Below are 22,713 nucleotides of genomic sequence, written 5' to 3' on the forward strand. Positions count from 1 at the left end.
CTTGATGCTTTGGTTGGCACACACGTCTATGCTAAGCTCTCCTTACCCACAGCCATAACATTGTCCTTGGGTCATAACCCAAGCAATGATGCAAATTGGAAGTCATATGATACGGATCCATCTCTAGTATACTCATCATAGTGTTGTCCATATTGTGCTACTGCGTTCACATGTTTAGGTCTACACGGCCAAAAACCATCAAGCAATGTGATGAGGGTCATTTTGTCCTAGGAGAACCAAGCAGCGCATATTGAGGCACACTTGTCTCATGATGTCAGGGATCATTTTCATTGCGATTTACCCTTTCAATAGAAAAAACCCTTTCTAACCTCAACACGTTCTCTATTTCAGACTGTTTACCCATTCAACCACCACCTGTGCAACCTTCTTAATCCATATTCCAGCATAGCTAATACTTATCAGCCTCATTCAAATCCCCAACCTGTACATTCTTCCTTAATTGATTCAGCCCTACCAATCGTTCTTTATAATCTCGAAACCCTAATTGTAAACTCGTTCTCTCGTTTTGGATCCCTTAACAATAACTTTAATATCCACAAACTTAAATAGATAGCTGGCCATCCAGCATCATCAAAGTTAAACTTAATAAATAGCTTACCGTGCATTTGCTAATGCTGTTGAAAGGCCTACAAACCGAACTGCACGCGCTGTCTGTGATGATATGTATCTCATCCTGGAGACAATAACCTGAAAAAAAAGAAATTTCTGCAATTGAGAACTTCAAGAGAAATAAATTTGTTCACATTTGCTTTAACGTCGATACAGATAATGATGCTAAAAAAGAAAAATGCCTAACATCCTACGCATTCAAGTAAAATCTTTCTAATTTTTCTAATTAAATAATCTGATTTAAAGTACCATGAAAACTTCGTTTTGCAAACTTATGATAAGGCCAACTATTATATTCACAAGAGAACTATGGGGGCACTTCAATATTATCGAGATGTAAATACGCATTCAATTCCATAATATTGCCTAAAATAAAATAAAAAAACTAAGGGTGTACTGAAAAAGATATTTTACATTAACAGTCTATGGGGACTACATGGTCAACTAGAGAAGTCTGGCTAAAATCCTTTAGAAAGTAGACATAAAATAAAGCTCATAGAAAACATGCCACAACAGACTATTGCATGATATAAAGAAAAAGGGAAAATTACTTAATGAACCCTGAAGGAGGGATTTCTTTCTAAACACCCCTAATTTTTCCGTTGTAACTTGATAGTCCATTTGGTAAACTTTTTCTTTCTTAACCCCCACACACCCCCTTTCAATTGTGAGAACGATGATTCAAATTGTCAAGGATCAACAATTCAAATCATTGAAAGCAACATTTGCTCCAATCTTCAAGATCGATTTTTTACAATCATCAAGATCAACAATTGTAAATCACCGATCTCAACGTTTAAACATGAACTATCAAGATTAATAATCCAAATTGTCGAACTCGAGATCAACCTTGTTACAATCACCGATCTCGGCATTTCAACATGAATCTTCGGATCAACGATTTGAATAGTTGAGACAATTTGAATCATCAATCTCAACGAGTTGAGTTCACCCTTTTCGGTATGAGGGGGGCATTAAGAAAGAAAGATTTTACTAACTGGGTTGTCAAGATGGTAATGTTGTTAAAAGCGCTACGCGGGGCCTCGACGACAAAAAAAATAGTCTTTTATATATATATATATATAATATATATATATATATATATAATGCAAAAATTAAGAAGTAGGAAAAAAAAATAATGACAAATATGCAATTGCAAGGTAACATCAACTAATTAGCAAACTTGCAAGTCAATAATCAATTAAAACCCATAACCCAACATTTGCAATTTAAAATCCATCAAGGTAACAATTAAGAAAAATATGTGAATAGAGTATCTTCAATTTAGTTTTCATAGATATCAACCAAGTTAACAAAAATCCTCTAATCTGAAGTCAATAATGTCCTCATCCCTCCAATTGACCGGGGCATTTTCACTACCACCATCATCGTTGTTGTCATCTCCCTCCACTTGAAAGTGAGCCCTAGCTTTCAACTTTGAGAAGTCTTAGAAATATAAATACTAAAAAGATTTTTTTATAAAGCCCTCAAAATTTTGGTGAAAATTTTAGACACCCCTATGTTTTAAAAAATCTAATAAGACATCCTAGACCATGGTCTTTTGAAAAGACTAAAGGGAAAAAAAAAATATTAAATCCCACTCTAAGCATTGGACACCTAGGCGCCTGAGTAGGCCAGGCGGCCACTTCGGCACCTAAGCCCAGCCTAGGCTCCGCTTTTGACAATTATGCAAGATACTGTCCCCAAAACTCAGGGTGTATTTAGAAGACATCCCTACTGCAGTGTCTATTAAGTAATTTTCCCAAAGAAATTTCAAAATCAAATTAAGTCATTTGTCAACCTAACGAGGAAATCCAGTAGCCAGAGATGAGAAATTTTCTATCTCAAATGGTACAAAATCAGCTTCAAATAAGAACTAACATTTTTAGCAGAATTTGTATAAAAGCTAAAGCTAATACCACATCCACTTAACCAAGAATACACCATGTCTTAGCTAAGAATAAAAGTGGGATAATCCACATATCCAAGAAAGGGGAGGATCTGTGTTTTATAACAGAATTAACCAATTGTGAGGTTCAGAATAATTTAGTGAGTGAAACCTCGAGAATTGGTCCACGGTCAGCTCCAAGTAAGTGAATCTCATCCAAAATCATGAGCCCAACCTGCAAATTAACTTTTATGCATGTCAAACAAATACAGACAGACAACAACTATAATAGAACCAGTTGAATAAACTTAGAACTAGAAATTAAAATGTAATTGAGGGGGTACAACAGTGAATGCCAAACAAAGAAAGAAAAACCTTTGTCACATAGCTTCGACTATTCCAGTTACGACTGATACCATCCCATTTCTCTGGAGTGGAAATAATGATATCTGCCGATGATAGTGCCATTAGATCTGGAGTAAAATCCCCTGTCATCTCAACCTGATAGAACCCCGTTTTAGTAACTATTCTTTAAACAGAAACTATTTCTGCAAGACCAATAGATGAGAAAAGAACAAAAAAACATAGACCATACCATCCTTTTTCCAAGCTGAGAAACAAGGCGCTTTTTCCAATCATTCATCCTTTCCCGGACAATAGCCTTCAGAGGTGCTATGTATATAACCTGCATGGAGATGATATATTATACACAGTTTATCTGGAAATATTATAAAATATGATTTTTTTCAGAAGTAAATATAAAACAGAAGCATGCATTTGGACCCATACTCCCACAGTTAAAAACACACACAGTCACACACAACACATGCAGATCACAGAGTTCTCTCCCCAGTCCTACTTCCAAAGGGGTTGGGGACACCCTACATTATCCCCAAAAAAAACTCCAAATACACAGTATTTTGAACTGCAACCCACAGCAAACTTCTCCTACTGACTCATCAATCCCAAGTAACTATCAGTTCATGGGCCACCACTTGGATGCTCAAAACCCAATTAAATATTATGATAAATATACAATTTTTTACCATACAGATATGGCAAACTTTGCAACCATAAAACATTGTTCTCTGGTCCATATTCAATCAGGCCATTTAGACCGTGATCAGCATGACTTTTGATCCATGCTCATCCAAGAGGTAGCCCACTAATTAAAATGCCTAAGTCCATGGGAAGTTGGGTTCCACATAAGGTAGGGGATGAAGGACACAAAAGTAACATGACAGCCTACGACCATGTATAGGTTATAGCTGAAATGATTAAAAAAAGAATAGTAAGTTCATCAATGAAAGCCAAATAAGAGTGTCACACGTCTGACATGTTCTTGGGTTAACCTGTTTTCAGTATAATGAAGTCCTATTGCGCAGAGTAAAATAAAGCCGCATACCTTCATATCAGGCTGAGTATTGAAGAGATGAAGCATTGCAAGTTCAGCTGATATAGTTTTTCCACTTCCAGTAGGAGCGCCTAAAAGGACATTGTTGTCTGTATGGTATAGAACATGGAAAGTCTGGCAAGTTCCATAAAGCAACAAAGAACTAGCTTCAGAAATGGTCAGGACATCAAGAACCAGTCAATAGAAAAAGGCAAAGTGATTGCAATGAAGCCACACAAGAAGAAAGACCACATACAGACCTGTGTTTGAATTGGATTGAAGTGTGAAAACTTGTACAAGTCTTCATAGCCCTTATTGCCGAGTGAAGTCACGGGAAGTGGTTTCAAATCTAGAAGTTCTGTGTGAGATGTATAAGCCTGAATAAAGCATTGGATCAAATTAAAAGAGACATTTCATAAGAGCATATGAAGTTGTTCCAAACAGAATTACAAAGAAAGGTATCTCATTTTATCACCTCAGGCAAGGTTAGATTTTGGAAAGAGATGGTGTAAAGAGCTTCTGCTTGCAACCAAGAATCAGAAACTGCACGAATGAAGTACTGAGGTGGATGTGGTTCAAATATTGGCACATTAAATGACAGCTTTTGAGGTTCTCTTGCCATTCGCTTTGTCAGTGTGAAGAGCTCTGAATGGTAGATGTTGTCATTCTCAGAGTCCTGCTCCAAAAGTTAAAAATAGAGATCAATCATAGGCCTCCAATTCAGCTGCAGAAAATTAAGTGTGTGCTAGTGTTACTAGTTACTACATATATATAAACACTAAAGCCATCTCCATCCACATAAGAGTAATTCACAGGCCAGCACAACATAAGTGGGCTAGTGTCACTACCACTACTATTGCAGAGAGGTTAAGCAAGAAATTGAAGTTAGCAGTACACAATATGAATAGCTATGACAGAGCCAAGCTCTGACATGATTTATTAAAAAATATGTATAAAAGGAGCTGTAAACAAAGGATTAAAGGGCAACAAAAGCATCAGAGAAAAGGAGGTAAGTCCGGAGTCTCAAAAAACCTAAAGCCTCAGCACCAACTAGAATAAAGACTTAAAAATTATGTACTCCCATCAGAAAACAAAGTCATCAGAACCGATTAAATTCCCCAGAAATATACCCATGCTTAAAAGCTCAAGGAACACTCCTCACTGCAAAGACGAATTGGCAATGAATTAGGAGATGATCCAATGATCCTTCCGCACTTTCATGCATACCACAGATGTTGGGAATCTGGAATCCCAACTGATGATCCACCATCAGAATTTACCCCATGATGGCAGTCCATGTAAAGAAAGTCCACCAAAATGGGACAAGAGGCTTAGAAGGATCCCGATAGAGGGAAGAAAGTGTCTAACTGGCCGAGTTTGTAGAAGAAGAATTTTACTGAGAACTTGCCATTTGGGTTCCATAACCACAATCTCCTATCGGCTTCCGAAGAAATAGGGCCAAGCCTATCCATCAGATATGCCAAGGTATCAATTTCCTAACCATTGAGGTTCCTTCAAAGCCCAAGATTCCATGCCAAAACACCATGCTCCACTACAAGACATTGACTAATGGGAACCTCTTTGAGAGCATAGATAGCTAGGAAATTCAAGCAAAACAAAGAACCCCCACAACAAACATCCTCCCAAATCTCATCTAGTGCAACCACGGATGTTGGAGATGCCTTCCAAACTCCAGTACTATATGACTAGTAGCACAATCTTGGTATGATCCAACATATGAAAAAGAGTTTTAAAACAGTATTTCACACTTTCCTGGCCGAGCTGCAATCAAGTAGCAAGTAATTGACTGGCCCGTGATTGGCGGGGATAGGCTACCAACACTCGTCTAGGACCATGAATAACTCAGAGACTCATCGATGAACATAGGTGACTAGTTAATGAATGTTTGTAAGTTTGTTGATGTGGTAAAGTTGCTCAAATTCAGATTGAATCATCGAATAAGTCGATTGATCAATCAAAGGATTTGATTGATAGAAATGAGCATGTTTCCAATCAATCGAAATCTAGCAAAAGATTGTGAAGGCCTTGCAACACTTTTTCAATCAATCAAATTAATTATCAATCGATCGAAAATTAGAAAACAATCTATGAAGCCCTGCAACACTTTTTCAATCGATCAGAGGATTTCATTGATTACTGGTTATATAAAGGTCGATCGATTGGCCATAGTTTTCGATCAATCATATTGTTTTATATGAAAATAAAAAACTTGGGACTAATTGATACAACTCAAAGAATTCACTCTCTAAGGGTTTTAAAACATTGCGTTCACATCCCTGAAACCCTAGATTGAATTTCTCTAAAGTTCATGTGAAGAAAGGCCTATCTTCAAGACCTTAAGAGTTGATTTGGAGATCCCCACACAATCAAAGCTTGATTATCCCATGATTGTGTAATGATTCCTTTAATCTTCACCCAAAAAGCCTAAACATGTGTGTTCTACCCATGGAAACGGGTGTTGGTGTTGAGATCCATTGAAGAATGGACTGGAAGGTGGATCCGTTGATAATGAAGAAAGGCAGTTCAAGGATTCAAAATTGCAGTTCAAGGATTCAAAATTGAAGATCAAAAGGCTATTACTATTCACAGAGATTGGTCATGGACTCGAGTCAGTTGGGTAACATATGTGTCTGGCATAGTTTTTGTATCTGTGCTCCTTTCTTAGTGTGATTGGTAACTAGACCAGGCCCATGGTTTTCCTCATCAGGGTTTCCACGTAAAAAACAGTTTTTTCTACGATGTGAGTGTATATACATTGGTCAGATTGATTCAATTCATCTACCATTTTTATTATTTATCCATAGTCATGACAAAGGATTAAGGGAATTTCACTTGGCTGAGCTATTCCAAGGCGGGACAGAACTTTAGATTATGACAACATAAATGTCATAAATTTTCCTATTTCTTTCAATAGTTTTTGTAGTACTTCAAAGTTTTCCTGGAAGAAGATCCTGTGAGAACAAAAGCTAATTATTAAATAAATAAATTCCCCCAGAAAGTTCTTAAAACCCCAAAATGAGATTTATGAGTATGGCACAATAGATTCTAAGTATCCAAGATACAGTCTAGGAAAGTTGAAGACTCGTCTGAACGTTTTCTGTGACTTAACAAAATAGGTGAAAACTTTTATAAAATTGTGGAAATAAAAAGCATGGACCTAGTTTATTAGTCAACACCTCAACAAGAATCCACCAACGTTGAGCAGCACCATGAAAGCGATCTTTCCAAATGAAATCTGGTTTTATGAGCAAGTCCACCTGAGAAATGAGATGAACATCAAAATACAGGTTTCGTACGCAAATCTACAATAACTAGTAGATACTTCTTACTTCAAGCACGGAGGAAGAATTATAATGAACGTACCTTCAGAACAGTTCTGGTGATTGGACTCACAGTAGCAGACAAGTCGATCCATGGGAAATATCCTAGATATTGCTTAACCAACTGCCATCATAAAGGAATGAGATATGAGAAGTATGCATCTAAGTTAACAAATATCCATAGAAATGTTTAGAACACCATATTATAGAAGAGTTTTACCTTTCCTCCAGGTGCATAACGGATCAGTAATCCAATGTCCTTTTCCTCCATCTCCTGGAGCCTGTCTAAGTCATCCCCTCTTAATTCAAGCTTCCACAGTATCTGGTACAAATCAGTGCCATTGAATAAGAATTAATACAAAAGAACGCACACTAATCAACACAGCCAATAATTAAGATGATAGACAAACTTCTGCTGAAATATCCTTGCCAAACTGTCTAAGGGGATGCTGATGGGGCCAGATTTGGCGATCCACTGCTTTGCAATATTCCAACATGAATGAAGTCATCTGACACCACCCTCTGCGCAGACAAATTTCAAATAAAGCCCGCATTATACGGGCCAAGCTTGCACTTATATACGCTGCATCAGATATTAACGAAAAGCTATCTATTGAGCCTCGTGATATGTACAGCTGCAAATTGCAAAACAAAGTAATTATTTCTAAAATTTAGTCCTTTTTTTTTTTTTTACTTAGCAGAAGGGAGAAACTACAACTGTTGGATGAAAAGTAAGCTAAGACCTGAATAAGGATTGAAATTTTCCCATGTTTGTTAGAAGGACCACCCTTAACTTCTAATGGGCATGATGTACGAGCCAAGGTTTCTAGCTCCTCCTGTTCCTCTTCTCTAACAGCAATATTTTCAAATTCAGAAGAATGGGCCACCATGTTAATTACCTGTTGCATTAAAAGAATTAAAAGAAAATCAAGGAAAAAAGAAAACAATATCTGATGAAAATAGAAAAAGGAGAGAATCTAAGATACTCGTGGCAGGGAAAGTTAACAATAGATATCCTAGCATCTTGGTGCTGCATCTTGAAATGTCTTTCCACAAGATGTGTACATAAAAACTTCAAAAAATGTTCCAAGATAGGTGCACAAACGAATAGATGGTTAAACATCCTACATGTTATAAACATACTGCACATAGAATATATAGGGTTCTTAAACTAAACTTACAAACAAAGAAAATAAGGAGCAATGTAAACCAGGAAGAGGGAACAAATATAATAGACGTCACCAACTACCTCACTGTCACTCATGTGGCGCCTAAGCATTTCATTGTATGTTTCAACACTGGAGTACTGAATATAAAAGTGGCTAGCAATGCGACCGAGTTCTGTACAGTAAAAATTGCCACTTTTCTCATCAAAACGCATCATTTTTGCTTTATCAAGGGCACGTGCAGCATCTGTTACAAGAGATCTTTGCTTGGAAATCAAAGAAGGATCTGCAATGACCTGCAAAAGACAGAAGCTAAATCATGTCCTTGGTTACTAAAATAGCTTAGAGGGGGCATTAATATACATGCATATCAATCATAAGAAAAATACCTCATCCCATCCTATCCCATAGGCAAGGGGATTTGCCTTCATCCTAATGAAAAGATATGTATATCCAATCCACGCACAAGCTTCCTTAACATTTGTTACGGTACCCAATGCCACCTCTGCATTCAAATTATCTTTCAAGGAGCTAATAAACTGTAAAAAGACAAAACAAAAAAGAGAATATCAAACAACTGACAGTAAATGAAATACTGGTATGAACTTCAAGGGAAAACATAGCAAATATATTATCAACATATAATCGACCCCGTCTTGAAGCAGTGTATACCAAGTACTTCTATGGTAGTTAAGCATTACAAGCCCCCATTCCATGTAAATAGAATTCATAGAGTCAAAATACTCATATGCATGATATCATAGCTCTAAATTTGATAAAAATAACCCAACTATGTCAAATAAAAATAATAAAATATGAGTAATGGAAGTAAGAGTATAAAAGGAAAAGTGACCCGGCAACATAAGTAATGTGTGGGCCCCGCATGAGAGATCATACAACCCTTATAGGGCTGGTCAGCCAGCACATTTAGAGACAGTTTATTTTCATTTTTTTATATTAAAAAAAAGGTAGTTTAGTTTATTTTTGTCTTCTTCTTCTCCATTTAACTTTTATTATGTTTTACATCAACTTAATGTCCTGGCTGAACTACTCTAAATCCCCATAACCCTGCTGAATCTGTTTGAGAACCAACCCCAACCCTTCAAAACCTGGCCGAACTATCCTTGGCCATCAACCTGGCCGAACAAGGATAAGAAATGGGATCAAATCTTCTGAGCAATATATAAGAATATGATCTGTTGACTTCCCATTCTTCTTGCACGTGATTAGGTGACAGAAAATCTCTCCTAACAATCTAATCCACCGCAAAACATGTGAAGAGAGACACCTCGGAAGAAATATATGGGAGAGAATCTCACTTTAATCAAAAGCATATCCAGCTTACTAGTCCACATATTTTGTATTCAATTCCTGGGAGATGAGAGAGTATCACCTTGTGATCATTTCAAAGGCTAGCATAACACTACATTCTTACCTAACCAGTTAATTTGAAGCGTTTTTTTTTTCTTTTATGCTTTATTGGGGCCTTTGGAATGAGAGGAACATCAGGGTATTTGAGGGTAAGGAGGAAGATAATCCTCCACATAGAAGGACTTATGTTTAAAGTCTAAGTTATCCAAGAATTGCAAGGGCTATTTTTGAGGATACCGTACGTAGATGGGATCCTATTGTTAATGCGATGGAATAAAACATGTGTTTCCTCATTAATCTTTGGTAGGTCTTCTTGACCTCATAGGATTTATAGTATGATTCTATGTTTTTGGTAAAATATAGACTCTTTAATAACTATAGTTATAAGATTCAGATCGTGATTGGATCCGCATATGTTTGGTAAAAAGAAGAATCTTCTCCTTTGAGAATAATCAAAAATGGAAAGTGTTCAATTGGAACATGAAAACGTGACTGAATTGGTCCTAGTTACTCTTCGGGACGGAGTGGAAGAAGGGAGGAGATTCTGGAACGAGGAAAAGATCCAATGACTTCGAAAATTTGTAAGCGTGCTCCCCTAGGAAGTGTTGGGCTTCTAGGTGAGGAAGATCGAAAAAATGAACTTGGGGTTCTCATGTTCAATCTAAGGTGGCCTTTTTTTGGACAACTTGCTTGTTACCATCCCATTTCCAAAAAGATTACTATCAATTTTGTGTTATGTGCAAACTGCAAAGGTAGCAAGGATTCAGTTGTTTTAGCATCCTCCTAGTTTTTCTGTTTCTATTGCATAGCCTCCGTGGGACTTCTTGTCTTTAGGCTGTAATTTTTTTGGGATTCATCACTTCTATAAAATTATATTCTTTGCATATCAACAACAAAAAAAAAAAGTCATGCCTTCTATGCTTTGGCTAGCGAGGATACTAAAGCAAAGGAGTTTCTTTGCCCTTAATGTAATTTTTCACTTTCTTTCATCAATAGAACAGTCATAAGAAAGAGAGGGGGCAAATTAGCACAAAAGCCATTCTGCCCCACTATACAGAAACAAATCTCCAAAACATACAGAAGGGTTCATTTAACGTGACAAATTCAAGTCTACTAAGTTCAATGATTGCTACCTGACTTTCTATGGGGAGCTGACTGGTCAGCAGTCGTAAATAGTAGGCCAACTTGTCATGAGATGTAATTATAATGCCTTCACCACTTTTGTCGAACTGTGGTCTTCCAGCACGTCCAAAGATCTAGAAAAGGACTATCATAGTTAGTGCAGAAACTCAAAAGCTATGTTAAAAATTAAGTCAATGTCAAATTGACAGGAGAAATATCTTCTTAGTGGAACAGTTGTCTTACCTGCATTACATCAAGCATGCCCAGGTCTCGCCATCCACCAGCCTTCGGATCATATAATTGTGTACCCTAGAGTGATTACATGGAGATGAGAGTAGAGTTTTAGAGGATGCAAATGATTTTAGGTAAGTGCCATTGACAGCATATGGAATTGCCCTAGTTTTTTGGTTAGTGTTATAACCTCAAAGTTGAGAAACAATCAAGAGTAATTTAGGAATCTCATCAAGCCAAAGCCAAAAAATGAAGGTTTCCCAACAATGGGACAAATTGGGACATGGCAATCAAGACTTCCTCTTCCTTGGGAAAACAATTGGAATTGACTGTGAATGGTGGTTTCTAAAAGTATATGCTCTAGGTTAGGGCACCAAATGCCGTTAAGCATGTCTTACTAGGTAAACTGGATTATAAGGTAAATTAGTTAAACCAAAGTACGAGCACAACTAAGAATATCATATAAAAGTTTGGTAATAATTCAGGAACAGTATGTCACAATATTTCCTCTGCTCATAAGATTATGGAATCATTAAGACATGGAAGAAAACACTCGCTAGACTAGTCATTGAGAGTTGCAAACTAACCTTTATGACAACTGTGTGAGCAGGTAAGTTTACTCCCCATGCCAAAGTTGCAGTGCAGACAAGAACCTTAAGCAGAACAGAACTAGCTTAATTTCAAATTTAAATTTAAAATACATTAGCACAACAAGAAAAGGCAATACTTTTAGGAGGCCATCAGAGAAAAGGCGCTCAGTCAGACCCCTATCAGCACGTAACATCCCAGCATGGTGAATACCAATCCCAGACTCAAACAACTCAACAACTTCTCTGTTCCTCGATTTGTGTACATCCTTCTGCAATGTTTAGAATAGTAGGTGATCACGAATCAACTTTCGGTTGCGACTGTTTAAGTAAATATTAAACTATTTACATTACCTTTATAAGGGAATATTGTGGGTGTGTATCATTCTTAAATAACTCTAGCTCTCCCATCCTCTGTGCAAATTCAATCTGCTCAAACAGTTAACATCATAAATATGTTTATAGAATATGCGATTAAGGCATGGTAGGGCTTCAAAGACAATCTCCTTTTCAGGAATACAAAACATATATTGTATCTATAAATGGAACAACCACCTAAACTATCATGCCTTAGTCATCAGCTATTTTTAAGACTTGGTTACTTGTCCTCATACATTCATACCGAAAAAAAATCACGGGATTTTTGGAAAAAATGCAATTAATTCACAACTTTCAATTGGCAATTAATCCTAACTTATTCCAAATGTTTAGAAAAATACATTCCTATATTGTGAAAAAGATGTAATTTTGTCCAATATTGTGTTTAATAATGAAGTACACATTTTTATATTTTCTATTTCTAATTTTTCTTGATTTTCCCTGAATTTTGCCAGTTCTTTCCAAAAATTTTCCATTGCCAAATTATTATCGAACCTCAATTTGTCAATATGCTTGTCATCATCATCAAGGCCCTATCCCAAACTAAATCCATATTTTCTAAGGCCAAATCAGTGTTCCCTCTATTGTGATGTGTTCAATACTCATCTTCCAAGTATCTGAAATACTTTTGAACTCCTAAACAAGACACCCAATATGGGTAAACATAACAACTTGATTAACAGCAAGCGAGTTTCATGCAAGAAGAAAGTTAGGTATGACAGCCCCCAACACTTACCTGTAGTTGAATGTTAGTTTGCTCATCAGCTCTTACTTGTTTGACAACTTCAGAAGGAGCTAAATCGGATTTAATACTCACCTTTTATCATTTCATTATGTTTTAACATAATTTCGAATCAAATTGGGTTATTTTTACCATTGGTCCACCCTAATGCAAAACCATTTTAGAGCAAACTATTGTCAGGGCCAAAGACCTCTCGTTTCAAACTCAACTCTCTATAATGATCATACCTATCCAGTTCTTTATGTGCATTATATTCTCATATTATACATAAGGACGGAGACATTGAGGAAGATATTACCCATAGAATCAAAGCTACATGGTTAAAGTGGTGCGCTTATAGAGTGCAAAGGTAAAATTAGAAATGAAAGCAATAGAGAAAATGTTGGAGTAGCTCCAAATAGCCCAATAAACTAAGAGAAATTCAATTAAGATGGTGTGGGATGTACAAGAATGCCAACTACAACACCAGATAAAAGAAATATGCAAGTTGAAAATGCTAAAAGAGAGAGGAAAACCCAATAGAACAGGATTGAGATAGTACAGGCAGATATGAACACACTGTCAATAACAAAAGATGTGGCTCTTGACAAAATCGAAGGGCGAAACAAGACTCATCTAGCCAACCCCAAATCTTTGGGATAAGTATTGGATGATGATGATGCTAGACATTCATTAAGCATGGGATATTGCATATTCTCAGTTGTTTAAGGACCAACCAAATCTACCTTCATTATCACCAATTGCAATCTCGCCCCAAATAGTTGGGATATGGCTGATACAATAATGATGATAATGATGCTAGACATTCATTAAGCAAGGCATATCACAAATTCACAGTTATTTAAGGACCAACCAAATCTACCTTCATTATCACCAGTTGCAATCCCACCTCAAATAGTTGGGATTGGGCTGATACGATAATGCATTCCCATTCCATTTAGCACCAAGCATGTTACACGAGTTTGTAAAAACAAAATATTTAATAGACAAAAAAACTAAGTCGTTCCCATAATTTTTTTTCCTTGGCCGTTCCCTTAACTTCTTGAAGATGAAACTTTAAAAAAAAAAGTGTACCAGTGTCTTGGCTGTTTTCCCTGTATCCTTCCGTGAATGAACGAAAACCATTGCCTGATGTCCTTGCTTTAATGATTCTACAACCTGATTTGCAACCGAATATCGATTACCCTGTAGAAGAATGACAATTCCAAGGACAGTAACTCCATAAAAAGGACATTCACAAGAACAGACCTTATTATAGCATATCTCATTTAATAGCTGGTTGCGAGCAGCAAAGTTCTGCTCACTAATTCCAATATACTGTTGTGCAAGAGGCACTGGACGATAGCTAGAATCAAAGAAGAAGAGTCCTGTTTCGTTCACCCTCAGAAAGTTTGCAACCTGGATGTTTGCAAAGATACTTGTTACGGTGGACAATAATAGTTCAGAGCAAAGAAGGATGCAAGAAATGGATGGCTAGGGATTAGTGTAATCACAAAAAAGAACAAACCTCTGAATAATTGGGTAGAGTGGCTGAAAGGCCCACAATGCGTATCATAGTCTGTGTTGACTCAACCTGTGAAAAAGATCATATGCAAATATTTAGAATCATGAAACAGTTAAAGCAAATAAAACATACTTCACTAAAATCCATACAAAAAAATAATCACCAAGGATGAACAGAATACCATGAAAGTATAAGTAAGCAAGCATATACGTCTAGATGCCCTAATGACAGAGGTAGCGTCTATAAAATAGTGGTAAGGTGTAGGATACTACTTGATTGAAGACGGTGATTGACAAAGTCGTGGAAGCATATCTAAGTGCATTTCTTAAAGCAATAAATCTTATATGGGGTTTTAATTGCTAGTGAATGCATAAATGGTGGGGAGGCACAAGGTTTGCAACATCAATATAGAGAAAGCTAACAACCATATGGAATGGAGTTTCTTATGTTACTCAAAATGTAAGGGTTCTTTAGGAGAAGCCTTGCAAGGAAAATTCTCCATTTCCTTTTGTAGAAAAATTGAATTTATTGAGAATTCTTGGATGATCATTACAAATGCCCCAATAGTGGTATTTATAGACCAACTATCCTATTACAAGAATAATCTAGAACTTCAAGAATATTCTAGAATAATAAACCAACTATCCTATTGTAGAACATTACAAGAATATTCTAGAAAGTTAAGAGTAATCAAGAATAATCAAGAAGAATATCCTATTTTCTTGATTCTATGAAATCAGATTTCCGAATTCTTCTACACTCCCCCTCAAGTTGGTGCATAGATGTCAATCATGCCCAACTTGCTTATCAGATGTTCAAAGTTAGGTCTAGCAAGCCCCTTAGTCAAGATGTCGGCTGTTTGCTGACTAGAAGGCACAAACGGCAAGCAAACAGTTCCAGCTTCAATTTTTTCCTTAATGAAATGTCGATCAATCTCAATGTGCTTCGTCCTATCATGCTGGACAGGATTGTGAGCAATACTTATTGCAGCCTTATTGTCGCAGTACAGCTTCAGAGGAAGTTCCACAGTCATCTTGAGTTCTTCGAGGATTCTGTATATCCACAATACCTCACAGATCCCTTGAGTCATTGCTCTAAACTCAGCCTCTGCGCTACTTCTGGCAACAACATTTTGCTTCTTGCTTCGCCAGGTAACCAAGTTTCCCCACAAAAAGGTGCAATACCCTGAAGTAGATCTCCTGTCATTCACTGAACCTGCCCAATCTGCATCAGTAAATACCTCAACACTCCTTTGATTTGTCTTTTTGAAAAACAGACCTTTTCCAGGAGTAGACTTTAAATATCTCAAAATTCGGTAGACCGCCTCGAGGTGTTCTTCATAAGGTGCGTGCATAAATTGACTAACAACACTGACAGAGAAGGCAATATCCGGTCGAGTATGAGATAAATAGATTAGTTTTCCAACCAATCTCTGGTATCTACCAGTATCAATAGGAACACTTCCCTCTTCCCAAAGCTTTACATTGGGATCCATGGGAGTCTCAGCCGGTCTGCAACCACTTAACCCGGTTTCCTTCAAAAGATCAAAAATATACTTTCGTTGAGAGACAACGATTCCTTTCCTTGAACGAGTAACTTCCATGCCAAGGAAATATCTTAGTGCTCCCAAATCCTTGATTTCGAATTCTAAAGCAAGGCTCTTCTTCAATCTCTCTATTTCGATCACATCATCACATGTGAGAATAATATCATCAACATAAACTATTAGCACAGCAACCTTTCCTTCATGAGAAAACTTGAAAAACAAGGTATGATCAGCTTGTCCTTGAGAATATCCTTGTTTTTTGACAGACTGTGTGAACTTCTCAAACCAAGCCCTTGGAGACTGTTTGAGACCATACAGGGACTTTTTTAGTTTGCATATTTTTTAGCCAAACTTCTCCTCAAAGCCCGGTGGACTATCCATGTACACTTCTTCCTCCAAGTCACCATTGAGGAAGGCATTCTTCACATCTAGTTGTTGCAAGGGCCAGTCCAGATTAGCAGCAATAGATAAAAGTACTCTCTCACCGTGTTTAATTTTGCAACAGGAGCAAAAGTCTCAGAATAATCAATGCCATATGTCTGGGTGAATCCCTTTGCCACCAACCTAGCCTTGTATCTTTCCACTGAACCATCAGAGTTGTACTTCACAGTGAAGACCCATTTACAACCCACAGTGGTCTTCCCAGCTGGCAATGCCTCAACACTCCAAGTATTGTTCTTCTCAAGAGCTTTCATCTCTTCAAGTACTGCTTCCTTCCACTTTGGAACCTTTAGAGCCTCCTGTACACTATTAGGAATTTCTACACTGGACAATTGAGAGGTAAAAGCAGCAAGAGATGATGACAATTTCGAGTATGATACAAATTTAGACAGTGGATGACTAGTATAAGATCTAACCCCTTTACGAAGAGCTATAGGAATGTCTAAATCAGAAGGCTTAGACTGACTGTTGGAAAGAGAAAGAGAATTACCTGTAACAGACTCAGATTGTTGATTCGTCCTTGGTTCAGAATCATGGCTATGCTGTAGAGTCAATTCGTCTTTCCTTTTCTTATGATTCTTCTTCAAGTAAACAATCCCTTTCCAAGTTCGGTCACCATCCTTGAATCTATTATCATGTTGTGACATTATAGTAGGTTGTTCCTTATTTTCGGTTTCCAAAATTTGTTGTTCAGAATTCTGATTTTTAAATTGTTTTTCAATGTAGGTCTAGACTCAGGGGAAACATCACTCATAATAGGAGGATTTTCAAGGAATGAATCTTGGCCATTTACTGTAAGTGCAGAGATACTAGACTCAGATTCTTGCAAGAGAAACACATCATCTGAGAGAAAAACATTGCCCGAGTTAAATGAATCTTCCTTAAAAATCTCCCCCTGAAGATGAATATCCTTAAAATATGGTTGTTTTTCAAAAAATGTAACATCCATTGTGACAAAACATTTTTTCGATATCGGGTCAAAACATTTATAGCCTTTCTCAGTTGGAGAGTAACCAATGAAGACACATTTTATAGCTCTGGGCTCAAGTTTTCCAATTTTTCGATGTTCATGAACAAAAACCGTACAACCAAATATTTTTAGAGGTAGATCAGCAGAAAGTCTAGTAGTTGGAAAACAATTTGTGAAAACTTGGAAAGGAGTTCGAAATTGTAAAACTTTGGAGGGCATTCTGTTTATTAAGTACGCTGCAGTTAAAACAGCCTCTCCCCATAGATACTTGGGAACTTTAGTTGTAAAAAGTAATGCACGAGCCACCTCCAACAGATGTTTTTTTTTTTTTTCTGCAACACCATTCTGTTGGGGTGTATTGATGCAAGAACTGTGATGAATTATTATTCCTTTTTCAAGAAAAAAATTTCCCAAGGTCGTGTTAAAATACTCTTTCCCATTATCACTCCTGAAAACTTGTATGTTAGTTTGAAATTGAGTCTGCACCATATTGTAAAAATTTTTAAAAACACTTTCGGCCTCTGATTTTTCTTTCAATAAATACACCCAGCAGAGTCGAGTATGATCATCCGTAAATGTGATGAACCATCTCTTGCTAGAAGGTGTACTTATCTTATTAGGACCCCAAACATCACTGTGAATAATAGTGAAAGGTTTTGATGGTTTATATGGTTGTGAAGGAAAAGATGTACGGTGGTGTTTTGCAAATTCACATATTTCACAATGAAACATAGATGGATCTTTATTGCCAAACAACTTAGGAAATAAATGTTTTAAATATTTGAAACTTGGATGACCTAATCTTAAATGCCATAACATAATATTATTATTGGAAACAGAAATAGATTCAAAGCAGGACTTATTTGTTGAGATTGTCGCCTCGATTCAGATCCATCATCAAGGAAGTAGAGTCCTCCACTCTGTTTAGCACTGCCAATCATCCTCCCCGAGGTCAAATCCTGGAACACACAATGAGTTGGGAAAAAATTAGTTTGACAATTTTGATCACGGGCTAGCTTGCTGACAGACAAAAGATTACAGGAAAGTTTGGGAACATGAAGAACATCGTGAAGAGTGAGTGATGGAGATACTATAATAGAACCTTTTCCTGCAATGGCTGAAAGAGAGCCATCTGCAATCTTAATTTTCTGATTACCTGCACAAGGATTATACGAAGAAAAAAGATTTGACAACCCTGTCATATGATCGGTTGCACCTGAATCGATGATCCAGGTGCGATCAGGGTTGACACCAATGAGAGCTGTTTTCAGTAATTACCTTTTTGAGCCAAAGAACAAGTAGGATTTTTCTGAGACTCGAGAATCTTGTACAGTTGGTCTATCTGCTCCTTGGTGAAAGGAAACGAATTTGAAGAAGACTGCTGCTCTTGATCCGAGACACTGGCCTGAAGTGCACGCCCCGCTCCACCAGACTTCTTCTTCCAGTTTTGAGGCTTGCCATGAATTTTCCAACAGGTTTCCCGTGTGTGCCACGGACGTTTGCAGTGATCGCACCACAGCCGTTCAGAACGCTTACCATCCTTCTTCACCTCCTCCTGAAAATCTCGAGTTACAAGGGCAGAACTTTCTACTTCCGAGTTAGTAGTACTAGGAACCGATTTGTTGTTAAGCATCACACTCTGCCGTGCTTCTTCTCTCCGAACATCTGAGAAGGCCTCACGAATTGTTGGCAGAGGAGTTTTCCCTAAAATTCGGCCCCGCACCTCGTCTAATTCTTTGTTAAGTCCTGCTAAGAACATAAATACACGATCATTCTCCTGTCGTTTCATGAATCGGACACTATCATTCGCACACTCCCAGACATCATCATAAAGAGGTCTAACTCCTGCCACAATGTCATCAACTCGTTGTAGTAGGAGGTTACATCTCGGTCACCCTGTTTCGCGTGCCAAAGTTTGGATTTTAAACCAAAAATCTGCGAAGAATTTTCTAGATCGGAATACGTATCCCTGACTGCTTCCCAAACATCTTTGGCCGTCGGCAGAAACATGAAGGGCTTGCCAATTGCGGGTTCCATTGAGTTCACCAACCACGCAATAATCAAAGAATTTTCTGATTTCCAGGTCTTGAGAGTCGAATCTACATCGGCAGGTTTTGTCACTTCTCCTATCAGATATCCAAGCTTCCCCTTGCCTTCCAAAATCAAACGAACGATTTGCGACCATTCCGTGTAGTTTTTTCCATTTAGACGGTGGATATTTAATTGGAACGAATTCGTGGACCCTTCTGAACCACTAAATGAGATGGAGGAGTTCAGGTTCGGACTTGTGGTGCTTTCCCCTGACACCACTGAGTCCTTACTAGTCGCACCGGTTAAAGCCGTCTTCCACGGATTTTGACCCACCATAGGTAATCCCTAGATCAGAACCTAGTGCTCTGATACCATGTAGAAAATTTGAATTTATTGAGAATTCTTGGATGATCATTACAAATGCCCCAATAGTGGTATTTATAGACCAACTATCCTATTACAAGAATAATCTAGAACTTCAAGAATATTCTAGAATAATAAACCAACTATCCTATTGTAGAACATTACAAGAATATTCTAGAAAGTTAAGAGTAATCAAGAATAATTAAGAAGAATATCCTATTTTCTTGATTCTATGAGATCAGATTTCCGGATTCTTCTACACCTTTCCTCTCCATTATTGTAGTTGAAGGTCTTAGCAAGTTACTTATCATGGTAGAGAGCATGCAAATGATATCCAGCTTCAAACTCAAAAAAAAAAGGTCATTTGTTTCTCATTTCCAATTTGCATACAACACAATCATATTTTTGGATGCTTTTTTAGGGAGGTGGTTAACCGAAGAAGGATTGTTTCAAGGCAGTATCTGGTCTCCACATAAATTTAGGAAGAGTACCAGCATTGGTATTAGAGCAGACAAGGAAAAAAAATTGATGGTTGTGCTTGAGTTTTGGGGTGAAATCATGAAACCTTCCCTTTCACATGCGTAGGTCTCCGAGAAGGAGCCATAGTTTACTTTAAAGTATCAAATGATCCCAATTCCAAAGCTGGAACACTTACGTCAACGTGAGATCTTTTAAGGCTGGGTTTGAAAACACCAATGACTCAATCTCGAACTGGCTTGATAGGACTTGGGCTGGCTCATTTTTCGACTCGAGATTTTATTAGTTCAGACTTTGGTCTCACATTAACTCATATTAAGATCCCCACCTTCACACTTAAACCTATCCAAAAATGCAGATCAAGATCTCTAACCCAACTTAGTCTAGGTGTTGGGTGATCTAAACCCTAAGTCCAAGATTTAAAACCATTGTATGAGCCCAATTTTCATCCAAAAAGTTCTACAACCAAAGATCTAAAGAAGGGGAAGGAGTTTGGTGAGCTATAAGAAGAGTATGAGGTTTGGAATTGGTGGTCTAGATGAAGAGAAATTGAAAAAAAGCGAGGAAAAAAACTCTCCAAACCCGCATCTAAATGAAAATCACATCAAACGGGGTCAAAACAGAAATCTGAGTAGACCGTGAGAGTTGGGAGAACAAAAGAGATCGGAAGCCATGATCGATGAAGGCTTGGGAAGAACTAGTGTCGGCAGGGGTAAAAAAAGAGGGGGGGGGGGGGGGGGAGAGGACTCTGATTACAAGTTGAAGTTTATAGAAATCTTGTTTAGTTAAGGCATAGTTCCTACTAGCTTTTATATATTAAGGAAAAAAAAAAAAAAAAGATTACAGATATTTTGAGTATTTACATGTATACCCTCATAATCTACAAACACCAAAACTGTTAAATACACACCCATAGACACCTAACATAAATAGAGAGTGAGAGAGAAGAAGAACGTTGATAAAGATAGTGAAAAGCATATACTAACACACTTCAACTAACAAAAGACATGGCTCTGGACAGAGTGGATTGGAGGAACAAGATTCGTTCAGTCGACTCTAAATCTTTGAGGTAAAGCTTTGATGATGATGATGATTGGTATTCACCAAAGATATGATGGATACTAAGGAGAAATCTTGTGGAGAATGTTACCACATGCCTCAACACTGAAAAGAATGAAATAAGAGGATCATTGTACACTGAGAGCAGGAAATCCCATATGTGTGCAAATCCATCAACCATTTGCACACGGACTGGTATGCCATCGAGGTGGAATTTCAAAGACAACAGCTGAGGGACTATTTGGGTAATTGGGAAGGAATGGTGCATAACTCGTGCTCAATATTCCAAGTATTGGGGCTATGCTGTTTGGTCATATGTATCCAATAGGGAAATCTCTTCCATTTGTACATACGTTCCTTATCTAATGAAATCTCATGTATTCACAAACGAAAAAAGCTATACTAACATGGAGTCTTCCATATTACCTTTAAAGAAAAGAAGAAGAAAAAAAGAGCAGAAGATTCTTCACCAAAATCCTACCTGGCGGAGGGTCCGTGCAACTAACGCCTCTATTACAGGGCCTCTGTCATCATTCAACAAGTGTACTTCATCAATGATTAGGAGCTTCACTAGCATTGACAGTGACATGTCGCTGCTTTTGCGAGTAATGACATCCCATTTCTCGGGTGTTGTCACTATCATCTGAATGGCATAAAAATAACAAATGAAGCCATTACATTAACACTGAATTATAGCACAACAGAACAAATAATATTAATAAGAAAAGCAAAGACCTGAGTTTCCTCAAGCTCCTTCTTAGAAAGTTGCATGTCTCCTGTGAGTTCTTTTACAGTCAAATTCAAGGGTGACAAACGATGACCGAAGGTTGATGTGACCTCTGCAGCTAATGCCTAGAGTAACTTGCCAAAAATTAGAAAATAGACTGCCAATGTTTTCAAATTGAGTGGTAAACTATGGCCAAGTTATACCTTCATAGGAGCAACATAAACTATTTTAAATTCATCTTTATGCAAAAAACCATCCTTGAAATGTTGTCCAATCTGTAACAAGAAGTATCATTGCATTGAAAATAAAGTCAAACTGTAGTGCAAAGTACATCATTACATTGAACCAAATAAAATCAAACTGCAGTGCAAAAAAGTACATCCACATTAAATGAGAATATATCAAATACTATAGTGAATGGTTTACAAAATATCAGAATAAGAGAATATACCATCCCAAAAAAAAAAAAAAAAAAAACAATTGTACAGAAATGTGCATCAATTCAGAATAACAACTGTTGTATTCAGCAATGTTATATTATTTTTTTTGATAAGTCAAATTTCATTAAATAGAAGAAGTGGTTGAGGAGACCACCCAAATACAAGGATCAACTATAACGAACTATATTCCAGCAAGATTACAAACCCTGTCCCATCTAATTAAAAGGCCTTCACAAAAAATCTCTCCAACTTCTTTAAAAAGATTGCCCCGAAAGAACAATCTTCAATGGGAGGCACCTTATCATC

The 22,713-nt window shown here is 37.3% G+C and overlaps 1 protein-coding gene across 8 annotated transcripts in view; it reads right to left on the reverse strand.

Moving 5' to 3' along the window:
- Window positions 1–22,713, reverse strand: part of LOC147401345 (U5 small nuclear ribonucleoprotein helicase) — a 48,276-nt gene that overhangs the window by 19,802 nt on the left and 5,761 nt on the right. For all 8 annotated transcript variants that reach the window (XR_015178442.1, XR_015178443.1, XR_015178447.1 and 5 more), the window contains 25 exons: window positions 22,171–22,242; window positions 21,976–22,092; window positions 21,722–21,883; window positions 14,357–14,422; window positions 14,098–14,247; window positions 13,924–14,007; window positions 12,084–12,158; window positions 11,870–12,001; window positions 11,730–11,795; window positions 11,155–11,220; window positions 10,923–11,045; window positions 8,808–8,957; window positions 8,502–8,714; window positions 7,996–8,151; window positions 7,663–7,887; window positions 7,473–7,574; window positions 7,296–7,376; window positions 7,109–7,189; window positions 4,387–4,587; window positions 4,172–4,288; window positions 3,924–4,046; window positions 3,114–3,203; window positions 2,894–3,019; window positions 2,691–2,753; window positions 620–708 (listed from right to left, as the gene is read on the reverse strand). Coding sequence is in view for 2 of the 8 variants with exons in the window: in XM_086442605.1 (XP_086298731.1) it covers window positions 620–708; window positions 2,691–2,753; window positions 2,894–3,019; window positions 3,114–3,203; window positions 3,924–4,046; window positions 4,172–4,288; window positions 4,387–4,587; window positions 7,109–7,189; window positions 7,296–7,376; window positions 7,473–7,574; window positions 7,663–7,887; window positions 7,996–8,151; window positions 8,502–8,714; window positions 8,808–8,957; window positions 10,923–11,045; window positions 11,155–11,220; window positions 11,730–11,795; window positions 11,870–12,001; window positions 12,084–12,158; window positions 13,924–14,007; window positions 14,098–14,247; window positions 14,357–14,422; window positions 21,722–21,883; window positions 21,976–22,092; window positions 22,171–22,242 (2,930 nt within the window). In the remaining 6 variants the exon portion in view is untranslated. The remainder of the gene's footprint in view (window positions 1–619; window positions 709–2,690; window positions 2,754–2,893; window positions 3,020–3,113; window positions 3,204–3,923; window positions 4,047–4,171; window positions 4,289–4,386; window positions 4,588–7,108; window positions 7,190–7,295; window positions 7,377–7,472; window positions 7,575–7,662; window positions 7,888–7,995; window positions 8,152–8,501; window positions 8,715–8,807; window positions 8,958–10,922; window positions 11,046–11,154; window positions 11,221–11,729; window positions 11,796–11,869; window positions 12,002–12,083; window positions 12,159–13,923; window positions 14,008–14,097; window positions 14,248–14,356; window positions 14,423–21,721; window positions 21,884–21,975; window positions 22,093–22,170; window positions 22,243–22,713) is intronic.

Source organism: Akebia trifoliata, chromosome 5, assembly GCF_017979445.1.
Source record: "Akebia trifoliata isolate Shusen 1 chromosome 5, ASM1797944v1, whole genome shotgun sequence".
In the NCBI taxonomy this organism is placed as follows: Eukaryota; Viridiplantae; Streptophyta; class Magnoliopsida; order Ranunculales; family Lardizabalaceae; genus Akebia; species Akebia trifoliata.